At 33.2% G+C, this 24150-nt stretch overlaps 1 protein-coding gene and 1 long non-coding RNA gene across 5 annotated transcripts; one reads left to right on the top strand and one right to left on the bottom strand.

Annotated features, from left to right (window-relative positions):
• Positions 1-18170: 18170 nt before the first annotated feature.
• Positions 18171-18796, bottom strand: LOC122196565 (uncharacterized). The gene is made up of 2 exons (XR_006188634.2): positions 18668-18796; positions 18171-18367 (listed from the first exon to the last, which is right to left on the bottom strand). It is a non-coding gene; the product is annotated as an uncharacterized LOC122196565 (long non-coding RNA).
• Positions 18720-22274, top strand: LOC111888852 (uncharacterized). Of its 4 annotated transcripts, none has more exons than XM_023884976.3 (5): positions 18720-18859; positions 19828-19923; positions 20005-20933; positions 20999-21708; positions 21798-22274. In XM_023884976.3, exons 3-5 carry the CDS (start codon positions 20024-20026, stop codon positions 22104-22106), a joined length of 1929 nt encoding a protein of 642 aa, XP_023740744.1. In that variant the 5' UTR covers positions 18720-18859; positions 19828-19923; positions 20005-20023; the 3' UTR covers positions 22107-22274. The 4 variants fall into 4 exon arrangements, with proteins under 4 accessions (XP_023740744.1, XP_023740746.1, XP_023740743.1 ...); XM_023884975.3 differs by having other exon boundaries at positions 18737-19508; XM_023884978.2 differs by having other exon boundaries at positions 18732-19923; positions 21820-21967.
• Positions 22275-24150: the final 1876 nt, after the last annotated feature.

Consider the following 24150-nt stretch of genomic DNA (forward strand, 5'->3'; position numbering starts at 1 on the left):
TGAAAACCCTATATGCTCACCAGGCTCCCAAGCCTGACCCACTCAGTTTTCTTTGCATTACAGGTAATGACACAAAAGTACAAGTTGGTGGACTTGACGAGAGGTTTTTGATTATAGATTAGTAGTTATAAATAACTGTTGTAAGGTTTATTTTATATTGTTTATGCTTTTGGTCTGTATCGAACATGACATCCCGAGGTTTTATTATTTAATGAAAATACATTCTCTTTGAGAAATGTTTTGATAAATGGTTATCATATTTTTGTTTTTGGGAACAAATTCCGCAATAGTTTTCTTTAAACAATTACTCTGATTTTAAAAATAAAGTATAAACAAATCGGTATTTTCTGGCCGTGAAATTGGGGATGTCACAGACAACAAGGTCGAAAACAATGACCAAGCTGAGATAATCAAACAAAAAGAAATAGTAGCAATAACCGATTTGATCTATTTTAAAATTAAGTTACCAATTAACCCTTCTGATGGACATTGTTCATACTAAATTAATGATTTACCCTGTGGATATAAAATAAAAGTATCATGCTAAAAGAATCATTTTAGTACATGTATCATCTCAATATCTATTGTTGAATTGCTTTTTCAGTCCAATGTTTTTCTAGTTTCCTAAGTCGAATTACCCTTTTGCCCTTATATTTCCTTATTTAAAGGTTTCCTGCATCTAATTTGCAATCAAATTAAAATAAATCACATACATTTAGGAGTTTATTGATATATTCAAAAGGTAAATTCGAATCTTCTTTCTTTATTCTATCCCAATTAAAATTACCTTTCTGCTCCTAAACCTTAAAATCATACTTAACATTTAAAAAAAAGTTCATCCAACAATATCAATACCCTTTAGTTATGATTTGAATTTAAAGTCACTACTAGAAAAACAACCTTTTACGACGCTCATTGCGCGTCGTAAAACGCTCAGACGACGCGCAAATACGCGTCAAGGAAGGCCCTGTCATAAAGGAAGACAACACGCATTTGTGTGTCGTAACCTTACGACGCGCGTGTTTATGACACGCAATGCGTATCAAGGAAGCCCCTGTTAAGAAAGGCCATGTCATAAATGAAGACGACACACATTTTTGCGTATCGTAATTTTAATTTTTTTTAATTATTTATATATTTACTGATTTTCAAATTAAATTTGCATTTCATGTCTCATAATAGAAAATAAAATACCATATACAAAAAATAAAATACCATATACAAAAAATATAATACATTGTAATACATTGATATTAAAGGGATATGATTGTACATTGTTATTAAGAGGTTTTCCCTAACTATATAACCTAATACTACATTACTATAAAGGGCACCTTCTTTTTTAAGTAACTCATCATTAAGCTGTCATAAGAAGCTCTGAAACCCTTCATGTATCCAACCAATGATCATGTCTATTAGCTTAAATATGAATCCCAACTCTTAATGAAGAACAACACGGAAATCCTACACAATAATCATGTCAGTTGTGCAATATCAATATCAACTAATTAATAATACACATGGTATGTATGTATGAGAGTGGAATCAAAATGATCTACCAATAAGAGTTTTGTATGTATTGACCTCCATGAACTTGAGAAGCAGCCTAAAAGAGCCAATACATACATATTCACATAAAAAATATATATTAGAAACAATATCAAATAATATAAAACAATGGGGGTCAAGTTCAAAGTGAACCTACCAAAGCTGAAAAGCTGCAATCTGATGTTGGGGGAATAGAGCTCACAAGTTGCTCTTTATCTAGGTCCCAAACCATGGTTAATGAAATTTCACCGTAAGCAAACTACATTAATAAGTAAAACATAAGCATATGTTTTTATAAACAAATTAAAGCCTATAAAAATCATCAAAGCGAATGAAAAGTAAGAGTAGTTGATACCATAAAGTCCGATTACTGCTGCCAATCTAAGGTGGGACAAGGACTCACTCTTGATCATTAGAAAAAAGAGAAATAGAAAACCTGGAGCATAGTGAAATTCAATACACCACATGTGTTAATAAAAATGAATTGGAATTAGAATGGAATCTGTCAGAGGAATTGAAATTTGAGGGAATCAGGATCAAAAGGAAATGTGTTTGGTTGGTTAGACGGATGGAATGAAATTCAATAATAAAATTGAATGATTCGTAAGTTTTATTTTTTCTATATTTATTATTTCAATACATATAATGAGGATATTTTGGTCTTTTAGTAAAAAAAAGAAAGAATGGAACTAATTTCCATTGATTTAGCAAACAAACATGCCATGATGGAATGGAATATGGAATTCCAGTTATATGAGTTTTAAGTACTCTAAAAAACACACCTGATTCGTTAATTCAGTTATCTAGGGTCATTTTTCCAAGTTTTCTCCTGCATAACAAACATATCATAAAATCACTCATATATTATTCATTGTTATTTTAAGCATTTGGTAAATAAATCCACAGTCAAATATTCAATGGATTATATTATCCACTTCATTTTTTGTTATTTTTACGTTATTTCAACTTTATTCAGCTCTTCTACTTCATATGAATCAAGGAAAAACCTCCTGTTAACTGGAGGTTTCCAGCTTCGAGGCCTAAGCAAATTAGATATAACTTGCAATGCAAATACATCATATCATAAGTTTTCCCATACATACATACTAGCAACTAGCGGTTACACTTTTTGTGAAAAGTAGTTGTAAACTTACTTTTTTGTGCAGGCCTTGAGGTGACTTTTGCCTAGTGAAATTTTTGGTTAGATAGGAAAGGTCATTTTGGGTAGGAATCATTCGTCTACTCTCGTTTTCAAATTAATCCAAGAATAACTGCCTTACCAATCCACCAAGGTTTCCTACAGTCTCTTTAGCAACTACAACCTGCATCATATCATATTAATAAAAAATAACACTTCTTTGTCATAAAAAAAATAACACCCATGTATTTAAAAATAAAAAATAAAAAAATACATACAACTCTAGGGTGAAGCCTAACGTCTCCCTTTGTATCAACATGCTCTGGAGCATGTGAGTCATCTGAAAGGGGTAAGTTGTTGTCTGAATTTGCAGCTTGTGATTGGGTGTGTGCCTGTGCAACTTACCAAACAGGATTCACATCCTTGGCTTCCTGAGCAGAAGCTTCCACCATCCTCTCCATAGATTCTCTACTGAACAAAATGTATTTTTATGAAATAAACATATATCGCTAAATAAACATATTTAACTTATTTGGAAAATATAAAATATGAATTTCAAATCAAATAGTAAAAAATAACACTTCACGTTAGTTTTTTTTTCATTCCATCATGCACATGGAATGGAATTTTGTAACATACTAACATAACCATTTTTATTTATGTAACTTATAAAATGACATGTTTTTTCTGCAAGTATCCTCCAAAACGGATGCATGTCTATTATATAAAAAAAAATAGAAAAATAACTGTAATTTGTGAAGAGATTTATGAATTATGGGTATAGTTTGCAGTTATATGTAAGTAGCTAAGTTAAGATAACAGAACTAGAAGTCATCAATAGCAACCCACCTTTTAGTATTTGTTTTGCCTTGTGATAGGTTTACCTGATCATTTCAACAGAAAAAGATATAATATATCAGGAAAAGAGAAAAGTTAAAAAGTAGTCACCTATCAAGATGTCTTTTGTCCAGGCCAAGAGAGTGATTCACCGAAATCAAACACCTGCTACATGAACATGAAATCGGAACGTCAAAAAAAATATAACAGGAGTAGTAAAACAGATTAAAATGCCATGCCATGTAACTCATTGCAGAACAAAAAAACATCACACTATGGATATATAACAGGAGTAGTAAAACAGATTAAAAGACCCACTCTTCTCTTGTCTAATTCTATGTATGCATCAAAACTCCAACTACTATCTATTAAATCTCACATTGCTACATTAAAACCAATATATTAGCATACATCATAGACCACTAACTGATGCCACCAACTTATAAGGAAAACATAGCAGCATAAATGTCCAATCTGCTAATTACCTAGACTTGGATACTCTCGGCTGCAGATTCTTCACCAGCTGGGCCAGAGCCCATAACTTCCTATTCTAATTCCTTGTCTTGCTCAGATCTAGCAACAAGTATAAAATATATTCATAGTTATTATTGTCATTATAAAAAATATATTTATTACTACATAACACAACAAATTTATGTAGGCAACTTAAGAAACAAGTCACAAACCTTATTTTCCGAGTAGGCTTTGCAGCCCCTATGACATTGACAAGCTCAAGCTCCAACTCCAACCCCCATAATAAGAAAAAACTGAAGAGGGATACCAATGTAAACAAAAAATCCATGAAAATATGTTGTTGTTTCATGCACTTAACCTAAGCAGAAAGGAGAAATTAGTCAAATTACATACAAGCTCTTGTAGCATATTCGAGTTCAAGAAAGAATGCCACTACAACGCTTCTTTATATATCAATGTCTTGATTACATTAACTTAGGTTTTTTGGCTTAACCCAATAAGGGGCAGCTAAATCTACAGATGTACGATTATCTTCATCATCTGTGAAATAACAACAATATAAGACAAAACATACTAAGATTATACATAAAAAGAGAAGCAAAAAGGATAATAATGGTGGGTGTATTTTGTGATGAAGTGAATCTGTAAGAGGAAATTGATTTGATTCTAAATTTGGTGTTGGTCAGGGAGGGTTACCAACACTAGCAGCACTGGGAGAAGTGACACAGTCTGCAAGACAATTGCTGATTGAAGAAGCTGGAGAATGCTTGATGGTATCTTATTCTTATCTACTAAACTAAACTTCCTAAATTTAACTATCAAGGTTATGTTGATGATTTGTGGTTGCGGCAATTGACATGACAATTAGGGGATCAGAACAATGTAAGTGATCCTGTGACACGGTTAAGGATGCAGTTAAATGCTTTGAGGTCAGGTGCTTTATTACAGAATTTGGGTGCTTTTCTGTTGGAGCTTGGACGAACGACCATGACACTACGATTGGGACAGTCACCCGTGGGTTTTCATAACTTTTAACTATGTTTCCAAGTTTCGTATATTAATTAATTAAAAACAAAAACCAATATATATATATATAATTTTACATATATATATATATATATATATATATATATATATATATATATTACCTTGTTGTTGTAGAGTGATGCAATGGTGAATGTTGGACCTGCTATTTTCATATCAGCATCCGAACCAAATCCAATCATGGTGCAACCTCTACCTTTTCAACCTGGCACGAGTTTTGGAACAACCACACATCCACCTCCACCTCCAAATGTAGTTGTGACAAGGTCAGCCTCTGGCACTAGTAGTTTTGGTTATGCTTTACGTCCAAGGAATATTGATATCAGAATACATACAAGTATGTATTACTTACACTATTCTCATATTCTGATTTTAATGGGCTTCCATTCCATTTATTTCTTATATGCCCTTTCTTTAGGTTCAGCTTCAAATTTCATTAACAACTCTTCAACTGCAAACAGAAAAGAAAATTCTAGTTACTGAAAACCAAATCCATTAATCTACTAAATATTATTATAGATATAAACAGGGAACATGTGATGCAACTAATTCATCCATCCATTAAGGCATTACCAACCACACAGTACTCTCATCAAATTACTATAATAATCTGATCTCTTATGTGAAATACCTTTTATAACCCTGACCTGGTTATGCTCGATAACATAATAATTAATAGTAAGTCAACATTCAACTATTATTTTAATAATTGAAGTAAAAGAGCTCACTGACACGCTGGAATTCAGAAGCCCGACCCCCAGCACCATTTTGTCGTTCAAAGGATAAAGCCCAAGCATTCGGGTCCCCATCGTGTTGTTGTGAAAATTCACTTAACAGACCTTTACGGAACAGCTCCTGGCCTTCCCTTAAAGGATCAGGATGCCCAACATAAGGATTTAAATCAGAAAATACATACAACCCCCTTGAACTCTCAGATTTTTGCTTCATAACAACTTGTTCGTTTAAGTACCTACAAAAACAATACCAATTTACCCAATCCATTCTCCAATAATAAATATAATTATTCTTCCATTGCTTCTATGCTCCAACTCACTCAACTCTCAAGGACTTCAAATACATTTTGGAAAACATAAATTATTCAACGTCAACCACCAGATGATGAATTTTATTTTCTTATTCACTTTTACTCGTATCATCGTGTTGTTTATATTATTATAGTAGGAATTATCTTGTACTTTTTTCTAGACCTATTCTCCTTGAATTTGTATCTTATTTTTATGCAGCAACTAAAACATCCCACTTCTTTCAGGCTATGTGGCTAGGAATTAATAGGAAACTAATAGCTTAAGAAGGAATATGGGGTCAATAATTGGTTAGGGAAGGAATACAAGTTAGTTCTACTTCTACATCGAAAGGAAATGAGTGTTTCTCAACTCAAGGAAAAGGGGTGTTGAGGCGGCCATAAATGTAAGGCAGTAGGTCGTGTTGGTCCAGGTATGTTGTATGGATTAGAATGTTTACAACTTAACTCAAAAGTCAAAATCAACAAGCATTAATGAATTTTGAAAACTTAAAGTGATTTCGTTGTCTTGTCCCTCTTCTTCTTTTTTCATCTCCTCCGATTATCTTTTTTCCAATAAGTTAAGAGAGAGGCAATCAGACTTTATTATAGTCTGTCTAGGTGATTAAGATGTTTTTCAGTAAAAATGACAACTTAATGAACAAGAAAGCTAACTGCTACTAACTCACTTACAACTTAGAAGAAGAAACCAATGCTCAGGAAGGAACAAATAACAAAACTTACTCAAAGAATTGATTAAACACTCAAATCAACAAAGCTAAACCCCTAGTGATTTGCTAGAGATTCTCCCAAAGGTTCCAAGACCAGAACTAGAACTTGACAAAAGATAACACTCCTTCCATCTACTACTCCTTTATAAGCATTCTAAAGAAAATACCTAAAATGCCCCTCCACTAATAAGATGTTATTTATTTTCTCATACTACCCTTTTCTATAATTGGATGTGTAGCAGTAACTAACACGTTTATCTATCCAATGTCTGGCCCAATCAGACTTTAGACATCTATTTAGTGCTTATTGCAAAATAAAAAATATGCCTTGGGGTGAATATTAAGGGTTCTGGATATGAGGAGGAATTCTAAGGTTACTTATATACAAGGGAAGCAGGTTTTGTTGAAATGATTATTAAAACAGCAGATTGTTTTATGTGGAGAAAAGAGGATAGAAGTTGCTCGTCATATGCAGATACCCAATTATCAGCAGAATCATCTTCCAGAATCGCTTCACCAACCTGGCGACCAAATTCATCTGCCCAGTCGTTGGGAAAATTCATCAGCCCATCCATCTGCAGGGGCCCCATGACTTGCGACTCCCCCCAATACTGATCCAGTTTTGCGTATCTACCAGGCATGTGCTCCCTAACCAACCCCCCATGATTATCGATCTCTAAAGAAGATAACAGAGCATTCACCTAAACAAGTATTTGTTAACTTAATTTTCATGGCTTAGAATTTACTAGACTCCTGAAAAATCATTACACAAACATCAAAACAAGAAAGATATATACATAGAGAGAGAGAGATAAACATGTAACAAGGGTGAAGGGGTAGTTTAGACATTTACCAGATGGGACCGTATGCGTCGATTGAGTCGATATAATTCTTCACAAAACAAAAATTTCTATTCAATTTAGAGAAACTAATCAAATTTGTTATAAGAAATAATGGAAAAGTAAAGAAATTATAGGTGTTACACGAAAAATTAAGATATCGGGGAAGAAGAAGAAGAAGAGAATGTTAAACAAGAACCCTAGGTTCGCTCACAATTTGTCTCAGAGAACTGTAGTGAACTATCGATCTAAATCAAGAATGTTGCTTAATTTTTGATTAATAACTATAAAGAAGAAGAAGAAGATGATGAAGACCAAGGCCTAGGGCTTTTTCTTGCTAATTGGAAGAGGCTGGGGGTTTAATTTTTGGGATTCGATAGGCAGGTGAAATCCCCCTTAAAAACGCGTGTTTCATTAAAATGTTATAAAGCGACACATTTAGACGATGCACATTTTATGAAAGGCGCCCTCTGTATTTTTTTTTCTTTTCTGACACTAATTTTAGGCACACACAAATGCATGTCCTTTATCCTTCAAATTTTGCAAAACTGGCATTATTTTTTAGGGCGCGTACAAATGCGCGTCCTCTATCAGTGAGTGTCATTGTTTGCGCGTCATTAAAGGCCTGTTTTCTAGTAGTGAGTTATTACTGCTATAATTCAACCATCGTATTAAGATATTGATATATCACATACATTTAGGAGTTTATTGATATATTCAAAAGGTAAATTAGAATCTTCTTTCTTTATTCTATCCCAATTAAAATTACCTTTCTGCTCCTAAACCTTAAAATCATACTTAACATTTAAAAAAAAAGTTCATCCAACAATATCAATACCCTTTAGTTATGATTTGAATTTAAAGTTATTACTGCTATAATTCAACCATCGTATTAGGATATTAACTTACATTCAAACACTAAAAAAATATATAAATATTCCTATTATACCCTTATCCTCTATTTTCTATTCGATATTACCATATATTTTATCTTAACAAATTATTTGGGTTTTATATCAAGATTGCAATCCATGTAATTCAGCCAATAATTTAAAATATTATATACAATAAAAAACAGTAACCAAGTTGAGATAATCAAACAAACATAAATAGTAGTAGCTCACGATTTGATCCATGTTTAAATTAGATTACTGATTTATCCTTCTGATGAACATTATACATACTAAATTAATGATTTACCAGTCGGATAAAAAATGAAAGTATCATGCTACACAAATACACAAAAAATTTGATTACCATAAATAGGAAAATGGGTAGGGTGCATTTGTCATTCCATCAAATTACTTTGCTATAATGTGTTTTAATTGGTTTCCATCAAAGTATATTTTTTTTTTTTCTGTATTAAAGGTACGTAATATCTTTTTCCTGTTTATTTGAAAAGTTTCAGAAAAGTAGCCAACCGATTTCATGTAATTTGTGACAAAGAAAATCGAAATATATATATATATATATATATATATATATATATATATATATATATATATATATATATATATATATATATATATATATATATATATATATTTGATACAGGAACAAAAAAACAATCGAAAAAAATATAAAAAGTGAAAGAAGGTACTGACCTTCTAGTGCACGACAAGGAAGGTTTGAAACATAGAATGATGATGGAAGTTATAAGCAATAATAATGATATTGTAGGAGAATGTTTGAAGAAAAACAACGATTGAAAATAAGTGTGACCCGCATATTCATTGATGAATCGTGTATATATATATATATATATATATATATATATATATATATATATATATATATATATATATATATATATATATATATATATATATATATATATAATTTGAATATGATTTTTTGGTATTAATGGTTTCCTAATAAAAATTGATTTTATATTAACGGTTTTTTAATATAAACAAATTTATATTAATGGCTAATATTTAATGCTTTAACTGAAATGATTTTTAGTAATATGTTTTTGAAGTTGACCATATTAAAACTTTTATAACTGGAAATTCAAAATTTAAAATATGAGAAACCTTTATTGAAATTAAATACATTACATTTTAACGGATGTAAGTTAATTTTGTTTGACAATTGGAAAGTTTTTATTGAAATTAAATACATTTTATTTGGGGAAGATGATGTCAACAATTTTATTTAAAAGTGAAAAACATAGGATTGAAATACAATTAAGGGCCCAAATTGTTTAAGATTATTTCATAAGGTTTCTATGCTAATTCTTTATATATATATATATATATATATATATATATATATATATATATATATATATATATATATATATTAAAGATGACCATCTTTATGAATAGTGAAGTTGTGTGTTTTTTTGTCAAGAATGGCCCTTGGGTGTTATTTGTTTTTTAAGTGGGTGTTTTTTTTTCTTTAAATGTGTTTTGGGTGTTATTTGTTCTTTCTTTTAAATTAAACCCGCGTTTTCCCTTTGTGTTATCCCGTTGTCTTATGTTTATCTTCATCCTAGATAGTTGTGCTTTGACTGGTGTTTGTTTCTTCATAGGCTTGCTTTTCTTTCAATTTTCGCCGCATCGGTCTTTTCCGTTCCCTTCCTTTTCTTCGTTCCTCTATTTGCAGGTAACATCTCCGTTTTGTGTTGGGTTTTCTTTTGTTCTTTTGGGTTCGTTTTTGTTTTTCCCGCGACGCATTTTTTTGTTGCCTTTGTACGTTTGGTTTGTTTGCAGCCATGGAAGTCCCTATCTATCCAATTAAAGCAATATCAATAATATTTTTTGGAAAGTTGTATATGGAAGGGCTATGATGATCAATTTTGTATTCTTCTTATGAGCAAATATGAAGAGACATTGAAGATTGGTTCTCTGTAGCTTGGTTTGGCAACTTCCGGATGACAAAGTCAGAAGTAACTTTGCAACTGTGTTTGTTTGCAGCCATGGCAAAGTCCCTATCTTCTTTGTCACCACTCCTTAATTACAAATTTGAGCCTAAGGATTTTTCTGGGCAACTTCCATTTTTAGACCTACTCTCCTTTCTTCCGCTTTCGATTCAGATCAAACATGTTTCCGGTTTTTCTTTTTAGCAACTTTGCTTCTTTATTTCTCGGCAGGTACAAGCCGATCCTTCATCTAGGTATGGTTTCTATTTTGGGTTTAATGTGATTTTAATTATACATAGCAAAACTAGCAGCGGAGGTGGTTTTCAGCCAGCTCCAATACCGACTGGTTTTGAAGGAGCTCCGTGTATCCGTTCTCGCATCTGGAATCAGTTCAGGTAAAGGGCTTCAATTACTAATTTTGTTTCTTCCTACACACCTACGTTCACATTTAGTTTTAATTTCATTTTATTTTTAGATAATCAGATGAAGGAGAGCATATCGCGTTAGGTTTTGGCGCATATGTCTTGGTCCAATTCGTTTAGGTTCAATTTTATGTTGCTCAAGTTGGCATCAATATGATTTATGTCTTTGTTTATTTATCTTTTTGTAATATCTCATATGACCTGAAGTTGATATCAAATATCTCCGTTTTATTGCTGCTTTAGGAAGACGACGAGTGTACCCGTGAGGAAGATGAAGCCCTTATACCAAAAGATGAAAGATGATTCAATTGGCTGATTTCAATGTCCTTCAGTTGTCTAGGGGAAGACCTCTACTAGTTTACTTGAATGAGGATATGAATGTCGCTTTCAATAGAACAAAGTTTTTACCTGATTTGAACTTGTGGGGAGATGTTCAAGTGCATTAGTGATGTGGACAAATGTCTTCAAAATCGTATGTTGATATGAATTATCACATTCAAGTATAACATCAAATACCTCCACCATGATGTTTGATGTTATGCCTGAATGGTGGAGGCTATAGTTTAGCATTACAGGTACATTATTTCCTTTTATTTTCGATTGTTCCAGGTTTTTTAAATTAACATTTTGTGATAATTAACAGTGAAAACATTGTAGTACAAAGTTCAAAAATATTATGATGTTTGAGTCTACACTTAATTATGACATTTTTTATTGACTCAACAACATTGTATCCCAATAATTACCCTATTAGTTGAGGTCATCAAGTATGGGCTTATTAGAGATACTCTATTTTTGTAGTGGCAAGAAAAAGAACATGCAAGCTTTGATGTCAAGGTAAATAGATTATTTTGTTAAAATCATAATATGTGAAAAAAAAACTGGAATTTTTAAAAAAGTATGATAAAAATTTCAGATCTTAATGAATGTGATTTTGGTTTTTATGGATCTTGAGGCTTTTGAATATGTTATTGGGTTTTGATTTTTTTTTTTTTTTTTTATTATTAAATTCCAATTCCATGGGGTCTTTTAAATCCGTGTTTAAATAAATTTGAGCATTCAAACCGGAAAGTGGATGGAATTCAACTTCATTCTATCTTTTTTATTAAAAGACCAGAATACCCTTCATTATTTGGTTGACAGGAATTGCAGTTGAATTGAAAAATAAAATTGAATAGATTTTTAGATTTATTTATAATTATTATTTCCTTTTATTTTCAATATATTTTGTGTTGTTTACACCTATGCAAAGTTAGGTACAACCTACTGAATTGAATCTTAAAATTTTTTATGTCGACTCATCTATGATGTTTTCGTTATATAAGTTTTTTTACTCAATTTGAATGTGATTGATTTATAGATGATATGATGCTGAAGACCATGGTTGGGAGTTGTTGGAGGTTAACGTGATACTTTAGGTACCAACCCTTCATGATCTTTTTACCAATTTTGTTTTGTTTTCTAATTATCTATTCAAAATCAAAATAAATAGGAATTTAGAGAAGAGAATGGTGTATCAGATCCCTTCTATGCCTTTTCTTCTATTTTTTAATATTTTCTTCTCTTTTTTTTATTCTTTTTGTAACTAAAGCAGCAGATACAAAAACAATTTTTTTTTTTATTTTTTTACTTTTTTATTTTTAATTTTTTACAATTTGGGGCTTTTAAGTAAAAGTTTCACACCTTTGACAATCAAGATATGGCTTTAAAAGGATTTTAGAATAAATTCAGGTTAAAAAATTTCGATTTTAAAAACTATTATAGTGATTTGTTAAAATACTCATGTAATTTCAATTTTTGCTAGAAAAAATTATATTAAATGTTTTCTTATGTCAAAAAATCATAGTAACATGAATATATTATCGAAAATCATAAAAAGGAAAAATATAAAATTAGACGATTTCATAAAGTCCAAACAATTAAGAATTTAATAAAAATATTTTTTAAATAAAATGTTTATAATATTTATGTTTCCATTACACAAGTATTGGTGTCAATTAACGAAAAAACTACATGTTGAAGTTCTGTTGCAGATGAAATATATAGATTACTATGTACGTATGTAAACTTTCAAAAAAAAAAAAAAACCAACTTATGTCTCCAAAACTAAATGTTCAGGTTCTCTGCACATGTTTAAACGGGTTTCAATACCCTAAATAGCAACATGCTTTGAATTTATATGTATTCTTTCTATTTTTTTGCAACTTCTTTAATTCCTTTACCAAAAAGCAAACATAAATTGTCATTTTGTACATCTTCCATTTTTTTACAAACAATAGAAAAAATTGTCACATCCGACCCCCGCAACGTGGGGTTCCCCACCTAGTATATATTAAAGATGAAAATTAACACATTCATAAATATTTGCCTAAAATAAAAGGATTTGATTGGGTAAGAATCAAATTAATTAATTTAAAAATATTAATTAAAATATAAGATTATAAAATTACATTTATTAGTTTTTTTGAAATGATTGACCTACATTGATTTTCTATATCCACACAATAAAAAACACATAAACCTATGATCTCTGTATATACTAGAAAATAATCGTATTAACATTAGGGTATCCACCGTCCGTTGAACTCTAAGGAGTTCAATGGATTGTCACATCACTGCGATATCAACTTTTCATTTTTTATTCAATTATACTCCTTAACATCCACACTCCATTAAACCCTATACAATTTAATGAAATTTAACATCATCATCATTATATTTTTTAAACATAATTATAAATTTAAAAATAAAAGATATAATAGTTAAAAGAGTACAATACTTAAAATACATTAATTAAAAATTACCAAACCTAAGAGTAGTCGGTATGGGTCCAAACGAGGTTCGACGCGGGTGATCTGGCATCTCTCGATGCAGTCGTAACGGGGGGAACACCGCCCCCTGCTCGTTGCATCTCGTCGAGGTGATTCTCGTTGGCGTGGCGACGGGAAGAAACGGAAGAAAATGACCGTTTGAGTTTGCAACGGTTTGAAAAAAAAGTTAATTATTAAAAAAAAACATTTTATCCTATAAATACTCTCATTTTATTAAAAATTTTCACACACTTTCTCTTCTCCTCTCTACATACTTTCAATTATCTTCAAAAAAAATATGGATCCTTTCGATTCGTCCTATGATTCAGATGACGATATTTTCTTTAGGATGATGTATCATTATTACACTACCGACCTGTTATAACCAGCCCCAACCCCGCTACTAACAAGACGTGCGATGTTAAACAGAAATCGCGAGGAAGGACACGAACATCTATATCGCGATTACTTTGCGGATAATTGTGTATACGGGGCGAAGGACTTCAAAAGAAGATTTCGTTTGAGTAGGGATGTGTTCTTACGAATCGCCAACGCCTTGGAAAGCCGGTATCATTTGTTTACTATATTTTTATACCAAATAAATAAAAATGTACTACATGTTTCTTTAATTTTACAACATATGCAATATATTTTTAAACTGTAGTTAATTTATGTTTAGGTACAAAATTTTTCAATTAAGATATGATGCTAGAGGTAGACGGGGGTTTACAACGTTGCAGAAATGTACTGCAGCCATTCGTTTGATGGCTATGGGGGAGTCACCCGACACCATGGACGACTATATGAGAATGTCCGAAAGAACCGCAAGAGAGAGTTTGTATACATTGTCAAGGGGTGTTGTTGAAACTTTTGGAGACGTGTATTTGCGGAAACCTTCGTTGCATGATTTGCAAGAATTATATGCGGTGTATGAAGAACGTCATGGGTTTCCGGAATGATCGGAAGTGTAACGACCCGTTTCCGGTATGATAATTCCTTGGTTTTTATTTTTAAGTTTTATAGGAGGGACTCGGCGAGTTCATAGCCTGACTCGCCGAGTAGGGTCGGGATTTCGAGCACGTGTTAGCTGGCGACTCGGCGAGTCCATATTCTGGACTCGGCGAGTCTGTCCGTCTGGGAGAAACCCTAAATCCCCGGGTTGCCCACTATTTAAGCCACCTTATAGCCCCCAATCTCGCCTCCTTCACCCTCAAAAGCTGTGAGAAAACCCTAATTCGTTCTTGAGTGATTCTAAGTGACTTTTGTGTGCTATTGTGAAGGCTTGAAGAAGGAGAAGAAGAAAGGAGCAAGGAGAAGGATTGTAGAGCAGAGATTCAAGGGAAAGCAAGAGCTCTTTGAGGTATTCTTCAGTTTTCCTTCTCTTTTATGCCTTAAAACCCTTTCTAGATCTTGTTAATGCCTTTCTCAAAGCTTTATGTTGATATGGAAGCTCTCTTATGCCGAGATAACCTTAGATCTGTTCATTTAGGAGTTGAAGAGCCCAGATCTATTGCCTTTATGGAGTTATTTTGCATATTAACCCTAGATCTACCCCTTTTAAGCATCTTTTAGCCTTTATTCCCTTGTTCATGTGTTTGTACACGTAAAGTTAGAAACTTTACGTGGTAAATCAGCTTATTGGACTCAGATCTATCATTTGTATGTTTTGGATTCGAGCAGAATCGAGTGTAGAATAGTTGCATGGCGGTGACTCGGCGAGTCGGAAGAACGACTCGACGAGTCGAGTCGCGAGTCCCCGATTTCTTCCTTTTGAGCAGTGTCGAGTGGGACCAGTGAGTAGTGGAGTGGACTCAGCGAGTTTGAGGGTAGACTCAGTAATGGAGGGACTCGGCGAGTTGTTCATACAACTCGGCGAGTCTAAGGCAATCTTCTTACACTCAAGAACAACTCGTCGAGTTGTTCATAGGACTCGGCGAGTCGGATGAAGATTGTCTGAGTTCTTGGATCGGGAGAGTACTCGTCGAGTCGATGCCATACTCGACGAGTAGCAGCGAGCAGGGTCGAGGAGTGAGATTAGGGACTCGGCGAGTTGGCGGCCCAACTCGGCGAGTCAGGTCAACTGTGGGTTGACTTTGACTGAGAGTTGACCTTGACCAACAGTTGACTTTGACCAAGGGTAAAAGAGTCATTTTACCCAGTGCAGTGTTTAGTATTTGATTGAGTGTGTTTATGGACTTGTAGTCGGGGAGATACCGGAGCAGCAGCAGTTAGCCCTCAGAGCTATTCACTCAGCAGCCAGTTCACGAGGTGAGTTTCCTTTCGGTAGGAATGGGTCTACGGCCACAATGCCGACCCGTTTAATTATCAGTAGTTCCGGACTTTGGTCTGATGCAGTAGTTAGAGTGCTTGATGTCTTTGTGATACAAGCATGTTTGTGTTATGTGTTCCGGACTCTTTTCCGATGCAGTATGCAGTTTATGTGTTTATAATAGTTGTTATGTTTTATGTTATGCCATGATCAGTCAGTTCCGGACTTCGGTCCGATGCAGTCAGTTCCGGACCCTGGTCCGATGCAGGGGACAAGGTCCCAGTCAGTTCCGGACTTCGGTCCGATGCAGCTAGTTCCAGACTTCGGTCTGATGCAGTGGGCAAGGCCCAGTATGTGCTTTATATATGTATTGTATGGTATGTGGTAGTTTGGGGAAGCTCACTAAGCTTCGTGCTTACAGTTTCAGTTTTGGTTTCAGGTACTTCCGCAAGCAGAGGGAAGAGCTCGGGATGATGACATCGCACACACCATAGCTTCAACTTTTATCCTGGGAGTTGATTTAGTTTCTTTGATTTTGATATGACATAGATATGAAACAGTTTTTCCGCACAGTGTTTTTATCATGTTTGGGATACATCACGTATGGTTTTATGATATGACACTCAGATTATGGTTTTTGGTTATATTGAAAAATGAAATTTTTGGGTCGTACTTTTGGGCCGTTACAGGAAGCATTGATTGCACACACTGGAAATGGAAAAATTGTCCGGTAGCATGGAAAGGGCAATACGCAAGTGGTCATCACGGATCACCTTCATTGGTGTTAGAGGTTGTTGCTTCGCAAGATTTATGGATTTGGCATGCATTTTTTTGGGGTTGCGGGTTCCAACAATGACGTCAACGTTCTTGATCAGTCGCTAATATTTGACGATCTTTTGAATGGAAAAGCCCCGGATGCTCCTTTCACGGTGAATGGAAACGAATACAAATATGGGTATTACCTTACAGATGGAATATATCCTTAGTATTCCACATTCGTGAAGGCATTCCGCCACCCGGTTGAAGAACGAGACAAATTTTTTAAGAGAAGACAAGAAGGAGCACGTAAGGATGTGGAACATGCTTTTGGAGTGCTGAAGGCGAAGTGACATATAGTCGAACATGCAACACGACCATTGGATTTAGAAACTTTACGATATATCATGTATGCATGTATCATAATGCATAACATGGTAGTAGAAGATAAAGGGAGAAATCTTGCACACTATATCCCAACAGAGCCCAGACACGTTTAGTTTCAACCAGGAACAACAGATTATTTGTATCGCGTTGTTGACATTCAGGACGCAAATAAACACAGACAACTTCGAGAGGATTTGGCGGATTATATCTTCTATGGTAACAATAACGATAACGAATAGCGTTGTCTTTTTTTTTTTTTTTTTTTTTTTTTTTTTTGAATTTGGATGTTATTTCTTTTTTTTGTTTTTGGATATTATGTGTAATTTAGTCTTTATGTTAATTTTAATCTTTAAAAATTTTAAATTTTTTTTATAATTTTTAAACATTATGTTTTATTTATTATTTATATTTAAAAAATATTTGTATCAATTTTAAAAAAATTGAAATAAATAAAAAATAAATTATAAAATGAAAAAAAAGTAACAAAAAAACGAAATAGTAAAAAAAATGAAAAATAAAAATATTTATTTTCAAAAAGTTGGTGTTGCATCTTGTTGTCCATTTCTCCACTTGGTGTCATAACACCATTAGCTTAGTTGGCATGTGAGGTGGCACAACTTGGTGTTGCACCTTGTTGCATACACCCAATGCTCTAAAACATTTAATACATAAATACATTAATTAAAAAAACAAAACCTAAAAATACATTAATAAAAAAATTGACACTTTTTTTATTTTGACCTCTTCACAACGGTTCATCCAAATTTGTCGTCCCTCCTCCGACATGCTACTCGGATCCATGATAGTTGAAATTAATGTGTAATGGTTCGATTAATGTAATGTTTTATCGAAATTAGTTTATATTAAATTTGTAACAAATATATTTCTTTTTAAGTGAGTTTTTATTTTTAAATACTTCATTTGTATTATTTATTTTAAAAAATAAGACCTAAAATATATTAAATAATATAATACCTAAAATATGGTTAGCTTTATTTGTGGTTTAATTAAAAAATCTAAAAATCAAATATAAAAAAATAAGAGAATATGATTACATATATATTTGGTTTCAAATTTAATTGAAAAATAAAGATTAATTTTATTCAATTATTCAATTATTATACAACCCTTCCATTCAACCATCCTTCATATCTTCACTCACACTCCATTCAATCTCTATTCAATCATAATCATCAACTCCTATTAAACTTTTATTATGGATGTCCTGATACCAACAAAACAATAGGTTAATTTGAATATAAGCTAGAAAATAATCAAATACTTAACAAAATTGACAATACATCTTACAATTAGAAAAAAATTAATGCAGACAACCGGTTAATTTGAATATAAACCAGAAAATAATTAAATATTGAACAAAATTGAAAATAAGATCTTACAATTTAGGAAAAAAAAATTAATGCATTTTTGGGATATGCAGTGGGTTAAATGTTGTACAATTTTCTGGGTGGCGCTCGTCAATTTATAATTAAGCCGTAAAAAAAAAAAAATAAATAAATTTCACCGTGTTTCAATCATCATGCGTGGATTCATTGGAGCAAGAGATTTAAGAGTTGGAATGTTTGCTTTGTATTCAATCGAGATTGGCAGCAGGGAGCAGCTGGGTTCCATGCCTCCTCAGCAAACTCAGATACCAAGGCCCGATCTTGATAAGTATCTCAAGAAAAAAGTCTGCTTCATGATTCATCCTACTTAGGTTCTCACCCATTTTCATATTTCAATAATCGAAATCAACAACCTATTTCATTGTTTAGCTTTTGCTCAACAAGCGTCCTGCTTTACAGGTCTTCCCCAATAAAACCCTAATCTTGGGATTAATAAAGAATCTAAGTAATCAAGAAAAAAGAAATACAAACAAAATCTTTCTTGCTGATTAAGTCTCTTTAGACTTTAAGGTCCATTAAAACCTGGTTTCTTTTTCATGGGTGTCACATCACAATGTTGGTGATGTCGAAATGACAGTGATTTCCTTCATTATTTCAACTCCATTCGGACCCAATCTAAGAAGCATTTATTATGAAAACCCCATTCTTTACAGATGAACTATGCTTCTTTTTTAATCTTGCTTTTCAATAATTGCATCATGTGGTTGTTCATAAATCGTCTTTTTCAATAACAAGATTAAGTTTTACAAGTAAACCCTGGTTGTATAATCAGAACCCATTTCCCCAAATTGCTTCTTTTGTAAAGAAATAGTCAGCATGGTGTTGAGTGTGGACAAAGAGACACATCAAGTAAGCCACACTGTAAAGCCACACATTAATTCTATATGGGTCTTTCTGTTAGTAATACCTAAAGCTCGACACACATAAGTGAATTTCCATTTTTCCAAAGATGGCGTAAGTGTAAGTGTATTATATACTCATACAAATATATGTACGCTTTTTCTTTCTTTTTGGTAAATAATATGGACAAAAAAACAACTAGGATTTTAAAGCTTTTGCCTCCTGTTGGCCTAACTTGTGCCCCATTTGAGCGAAAAGTTGGGAAAAGTGGGGTTCCATGTTTCTGCCTTTACTGAAACCAAGGGAACAAATTATTTGTTCTTTTTCCCCATACTGACCACTTACAAACTTGCATTATGAATGATCTTTTTAACTGAATTGAAGTCATCCACATGTTTTAAGTCTTTAGCATCTGCTTTTGCTGATTAATATATATCAGAGTTCTGAAACTCAACCACATCATCAAGATCTTGCTGTTTTGATCTCCACCGGTTCATGTTCCAATTCAACACAGACTTGTTCATCTTTGATTCTTGTAAGTTTTGAAACTTCATCTTAGATTCTAGTAACTTTGTACAGAGACCTAACATTTAGTTTTTTTTTTTTTTTTTTACAGGAGTAACCAAATCATTGCCATGAATGAGAAGGGGATCACAGGATCATGTATGATTATAGGTTTGCTTATGTGGAGAATTCAGCGAGAAGAACAAGTGAAAACCGATAAGTTTGAACTTCTAAATAAGCTCAAGAATGCAGAAACAGAGATCAAAGAGTTAAAAAGAAGGCGAGTTGAAGATGCAAAAGCCAATGAGAAAGTTGTCAGCATGTTTGCAGCACATGAGCAGCGCTGGTTAATGGAAAGAAAGAAACTTACACAGCAAATTCGAGCTCTTTTGCATGAATTAAGAGTTATCAATACAAAAACTAAAGAAAATGTATCCGGATTATGTGGTCAGCTTGAAGAAAAAGAAAAGTTGTTGGAGGAAGAAAAGGATAAGAGGAGAGAGCAAGAGGAAAGTGTAAAAAAGGCTGAGAAAATAAACGAGGAGTTGAGAGAAACATTGAAACGTGAAGCTCAAGAGCATTCGAAAGAGATTTGGAAGCATAAAAGTGCGTTTATTGAGCTTGTATCAACACAAAGACAGCTTGAAGCAGAGATGGGTAGAGCTGTTAGACAGATGGAAGCAGAAAAACAAGAAGTTAATGGAGTTTTAGAGCAAAAGGAACAGTATGTGTTGATGACACAAAAGCTGTCAATGGAACTTATCAAAACCCGCAAAGATTTGGAGCAAAAAGACAAGATTTTGTCGGCTATGCTGAGGAAATCAAAACTGGATACAGCTGAGAAGAAAATGTTACTGAAAGAGGTCAAAATGTCAAAGTCAAAGACAGTGCCTGAGTCAAGACACGAGAGATATTCACTGAGAAGTATGCTTTCTAGACACCACAAATCCAAACCGGAGCAATTAGAGTTGAAGGACGATCAATGCTCTGCTTCTCCATTTTCTCAACAATCCATCATCACAGAGGGAAGCCAAGAATTCGGTAAGACCACCTTTTATGAACATATATATTTTGTTTATAGTATCATGTATTTGACTTTGTTGAAGATGTTGCAGCAAATATTGGGCAATTGGAAGGATGGGTTCAATGTGAAACTGAGAAATACATAAGTGTTGTTGAGCAAAGGCATGAGGTTGAGGTAAATGCTTTTGCAGAACAATTGAGATTGAAAGATGAGAAATTAGAAGCTTTTCGTTGGCATTCAATGAGCATGGATATCGAGATGAAACGACTTCATTCCCATATTGAAGGACTTGATCATGATCTAACAAACCTTAAACAACAAAACCATAAACTTGAATCTTTATTGTTCAACCGTGAATCAGAATTGCATGCCTTGAAATCAGAATTACAACTCAACACTCCAAAACCCCAGAAAGAAAAAGATGAACAAGTTCCTTCCAAAGCAATGGTGCTGGCAGTTCAATCTCCAGATAAGGAATTTGAAGATAAGAAAGATTTAGTTTCTGTTGGAGAAGAATGTTCAAGGAAAAAAGATATTGTCAGTGGTGAAAACATATCATCATCATCATCATCATGGAAGATGGATCTTCATGCTCTCGGGGTGTTGTACAAGATCAAGAGGCTAAAACAACAGCTTGTCATGTTTGAGAGATTGACTGGAAAGCAAGAAAGTTGTGAAAATAGGGAATATGATGATAAAAGGAAGCTGTATAGCCTGGTGTCTGTAGTCAGTAAACAAGTTAGCAGATATCAGTCTCTCCAAGAGAAGGCTAACGATATCTGCAAGCGAATGGTGAGTGTGTTTTTTTTTTTTTTTTTTTTTTTTAATTTTAAAGTTTGTTATGATTTATTATGAGTTTTGGGTAAAAATTTGTTTTACAGTATGAGAATGATGGGGATGCAGGCAGTGGAGTGAAGATGAAGAAATTGGAGCATTTTCTTGAAGAGACATTTCAGCTGCAAAGATACATAGTGGCAACAGGACAGAAGTTGATTGAGATACAGTCCAAGATTGCTTCTGGTTTTGTTGGAGGTGTGAATGATGGATTTGACATGAAGAAATTTGGTGATTGTGTACGAAGCCTTTTCAGAGAAGTCCAAAGAGGTCTTGAAGTTAGAATATCAAGAATCATAGGAGACCTTGAAGCCCCTCTTGCTTGGGATGGAATCATACATCATCCTACAACTTAACTTAACTTAACTTAACTTATATACCTCTTTCTTTAGGTTTATCTTTTTCGCATATAATCTGTTGTATAGGAACATAGCCAAATGTGTATACGAAAATAAACAAACTTTTGTCCCTTTTATTACATAAAGATTCCAGCAGCATGCAGCTCGCCCTTGCTGAGTTGGCAATTAGGTGTCTGTGTCTCATCACATTACGTGAAACTTGACCCTTCTCTTCTCTTTCTCACACACCTACCATTCATTTCTTTGTTTTACTGGTATCAGGAATTCAGTGAAAGGATCACAGTTGTCAAAATGTTGGGAATGATTTAACTAAAACCAAGTCATTCAAGTTAGATTAATTTGACCATGGTTCCTTCTTCTTGAGAAAATCTTGCTGGGTTCATCAAAGTCCTATTGCATTGTGTGTTCCAGAAAGAAGCAGAGCATTATTGGCATTATGTTGCTGGTAGGACCACCATTTGATGTCTGGTGATGAATCATTATATCTTCATTCTTTTCTTCGATTCTGATTTAGAAGGGGAGGATATGGGATAAACAGATAAAGCTAGCTAGAAGCACGCCATTTTTAATCTACCTACTAATCAAAAATAAAATCATACTGGTATCATAAGAAAAATATTTTATAAAAAGGAACATGCATTCTTAGAATGTTGGTGGTAGTTTTCTACTTTGATGATTCAACTAGTAATTGTACCCAAATAGCTATCACATGTACCAAGAATTGGTTATAGAATTGCAAATCATAAAAAATATAGCTAAGTTAATTAGTGATTCTAATTAAAGTTCTCAAGCAAAGATAATCCATTCATTTGAAGTCATGAGCCGTTTGTTTTTAATGATGGAACCATCAGTTTTAGCCTTTAGGGTACACGAGGGTCATCAAAAAGTGCATTTTTCTCAAATTTCACTTAATTCATCTATTAAATATACCAAATACAGTACAATATTTTCAGATGTTTGATAATTACTAATGAGATGCATTGAAAAGGGGTTATTTATCGCAAGCACGGTCTCTAGCATGGTTAGAATCACATATAAGATTTTAACGAGAAACTGATGTGTACCTTGGCGCTCACAAAACCTGCAACTCTTCCATACCATATAGTCATAGCTGCCTAACCAAAACTATGCATATTATTTCAACACGAAAATCAAGCCCGTGTTTGTGTTAATCGCAGTCTACACCCCCAATGATTTCGCTAAATGCTTAACAATCACATGTCGGGTCTAGTTATATCCAAAAGCCTTGAACGTTAGCCAACAAACATCTAATTGACATGTCTACTAAAATTGTGTCAACGTGATTTGAAAAACAAAAGTAAATTGCTTGTTTCATAAAATATATTGCTAGGATTGATGAATAATGAAAGAAAAAAAAAATACAAGATGTTGTAATAAAAAAAAAAACGGAGAGAACTCGAGAAGTTTTTATTTGTGATTAACCAATGAATATTCATCAATTGACGAGTTATGAAAAAAATGGTTTTTGCCATTTTATGTGTTGTAAATCATAATAGATAGAAACAAGAAATTGACAGTTAATATTGAAAATTATATGTAAATCTAATTATTATTATTATTAGTTATCAAGTTTCGTCACAAACCAGATCGATGTTTAACGATTATATATGATTATAAGAAAGGTAGAATGAACGTTATCGAGCAAAATTAAAGGATGAAATAGTAATATAAACCAACCTCGAGTTGTTGATATTCGACTTGTAAAACGAATGCACGATCCTGTCCTTAATGTTTTTTACATTGCTCTAAAACTGTAATCTTTTGTAACATTCCAGTTTCAGGGTGTTTTTGATTTCAGGTTAGTGGATTGTAATTTGATCGAATAAAGGTGGGCTTCAAGGGAATAGAGATTAGACCATATTTGATGTTGATAATGTTGGTTAAATGATTTAAACCATTGAATTGTGCTTTGGAGCCAAAGGGTAAAATGATAAAAATGATACTTCAGACCTCTTGCATGAATTAATGAATTTAGTTCTATATGTTTTAAGTCAAAAGTAACTAGAGAGAATTATGGAGC

This window comes from Lactuca sativa, chromosome 2, assembly GCF_002870075.4.
Source record: "Lactuca sativa cultivar Salinas chromosome 2, Lsat_Salinas_v11, whole genome shotgun sequence".
Lineage (NCBI taxonomy): Eukaryota > Viridiplantae > Streptophyta > Magnoliopsida > Asterales > Asteraceae > Lactuca > Lactuca sativa.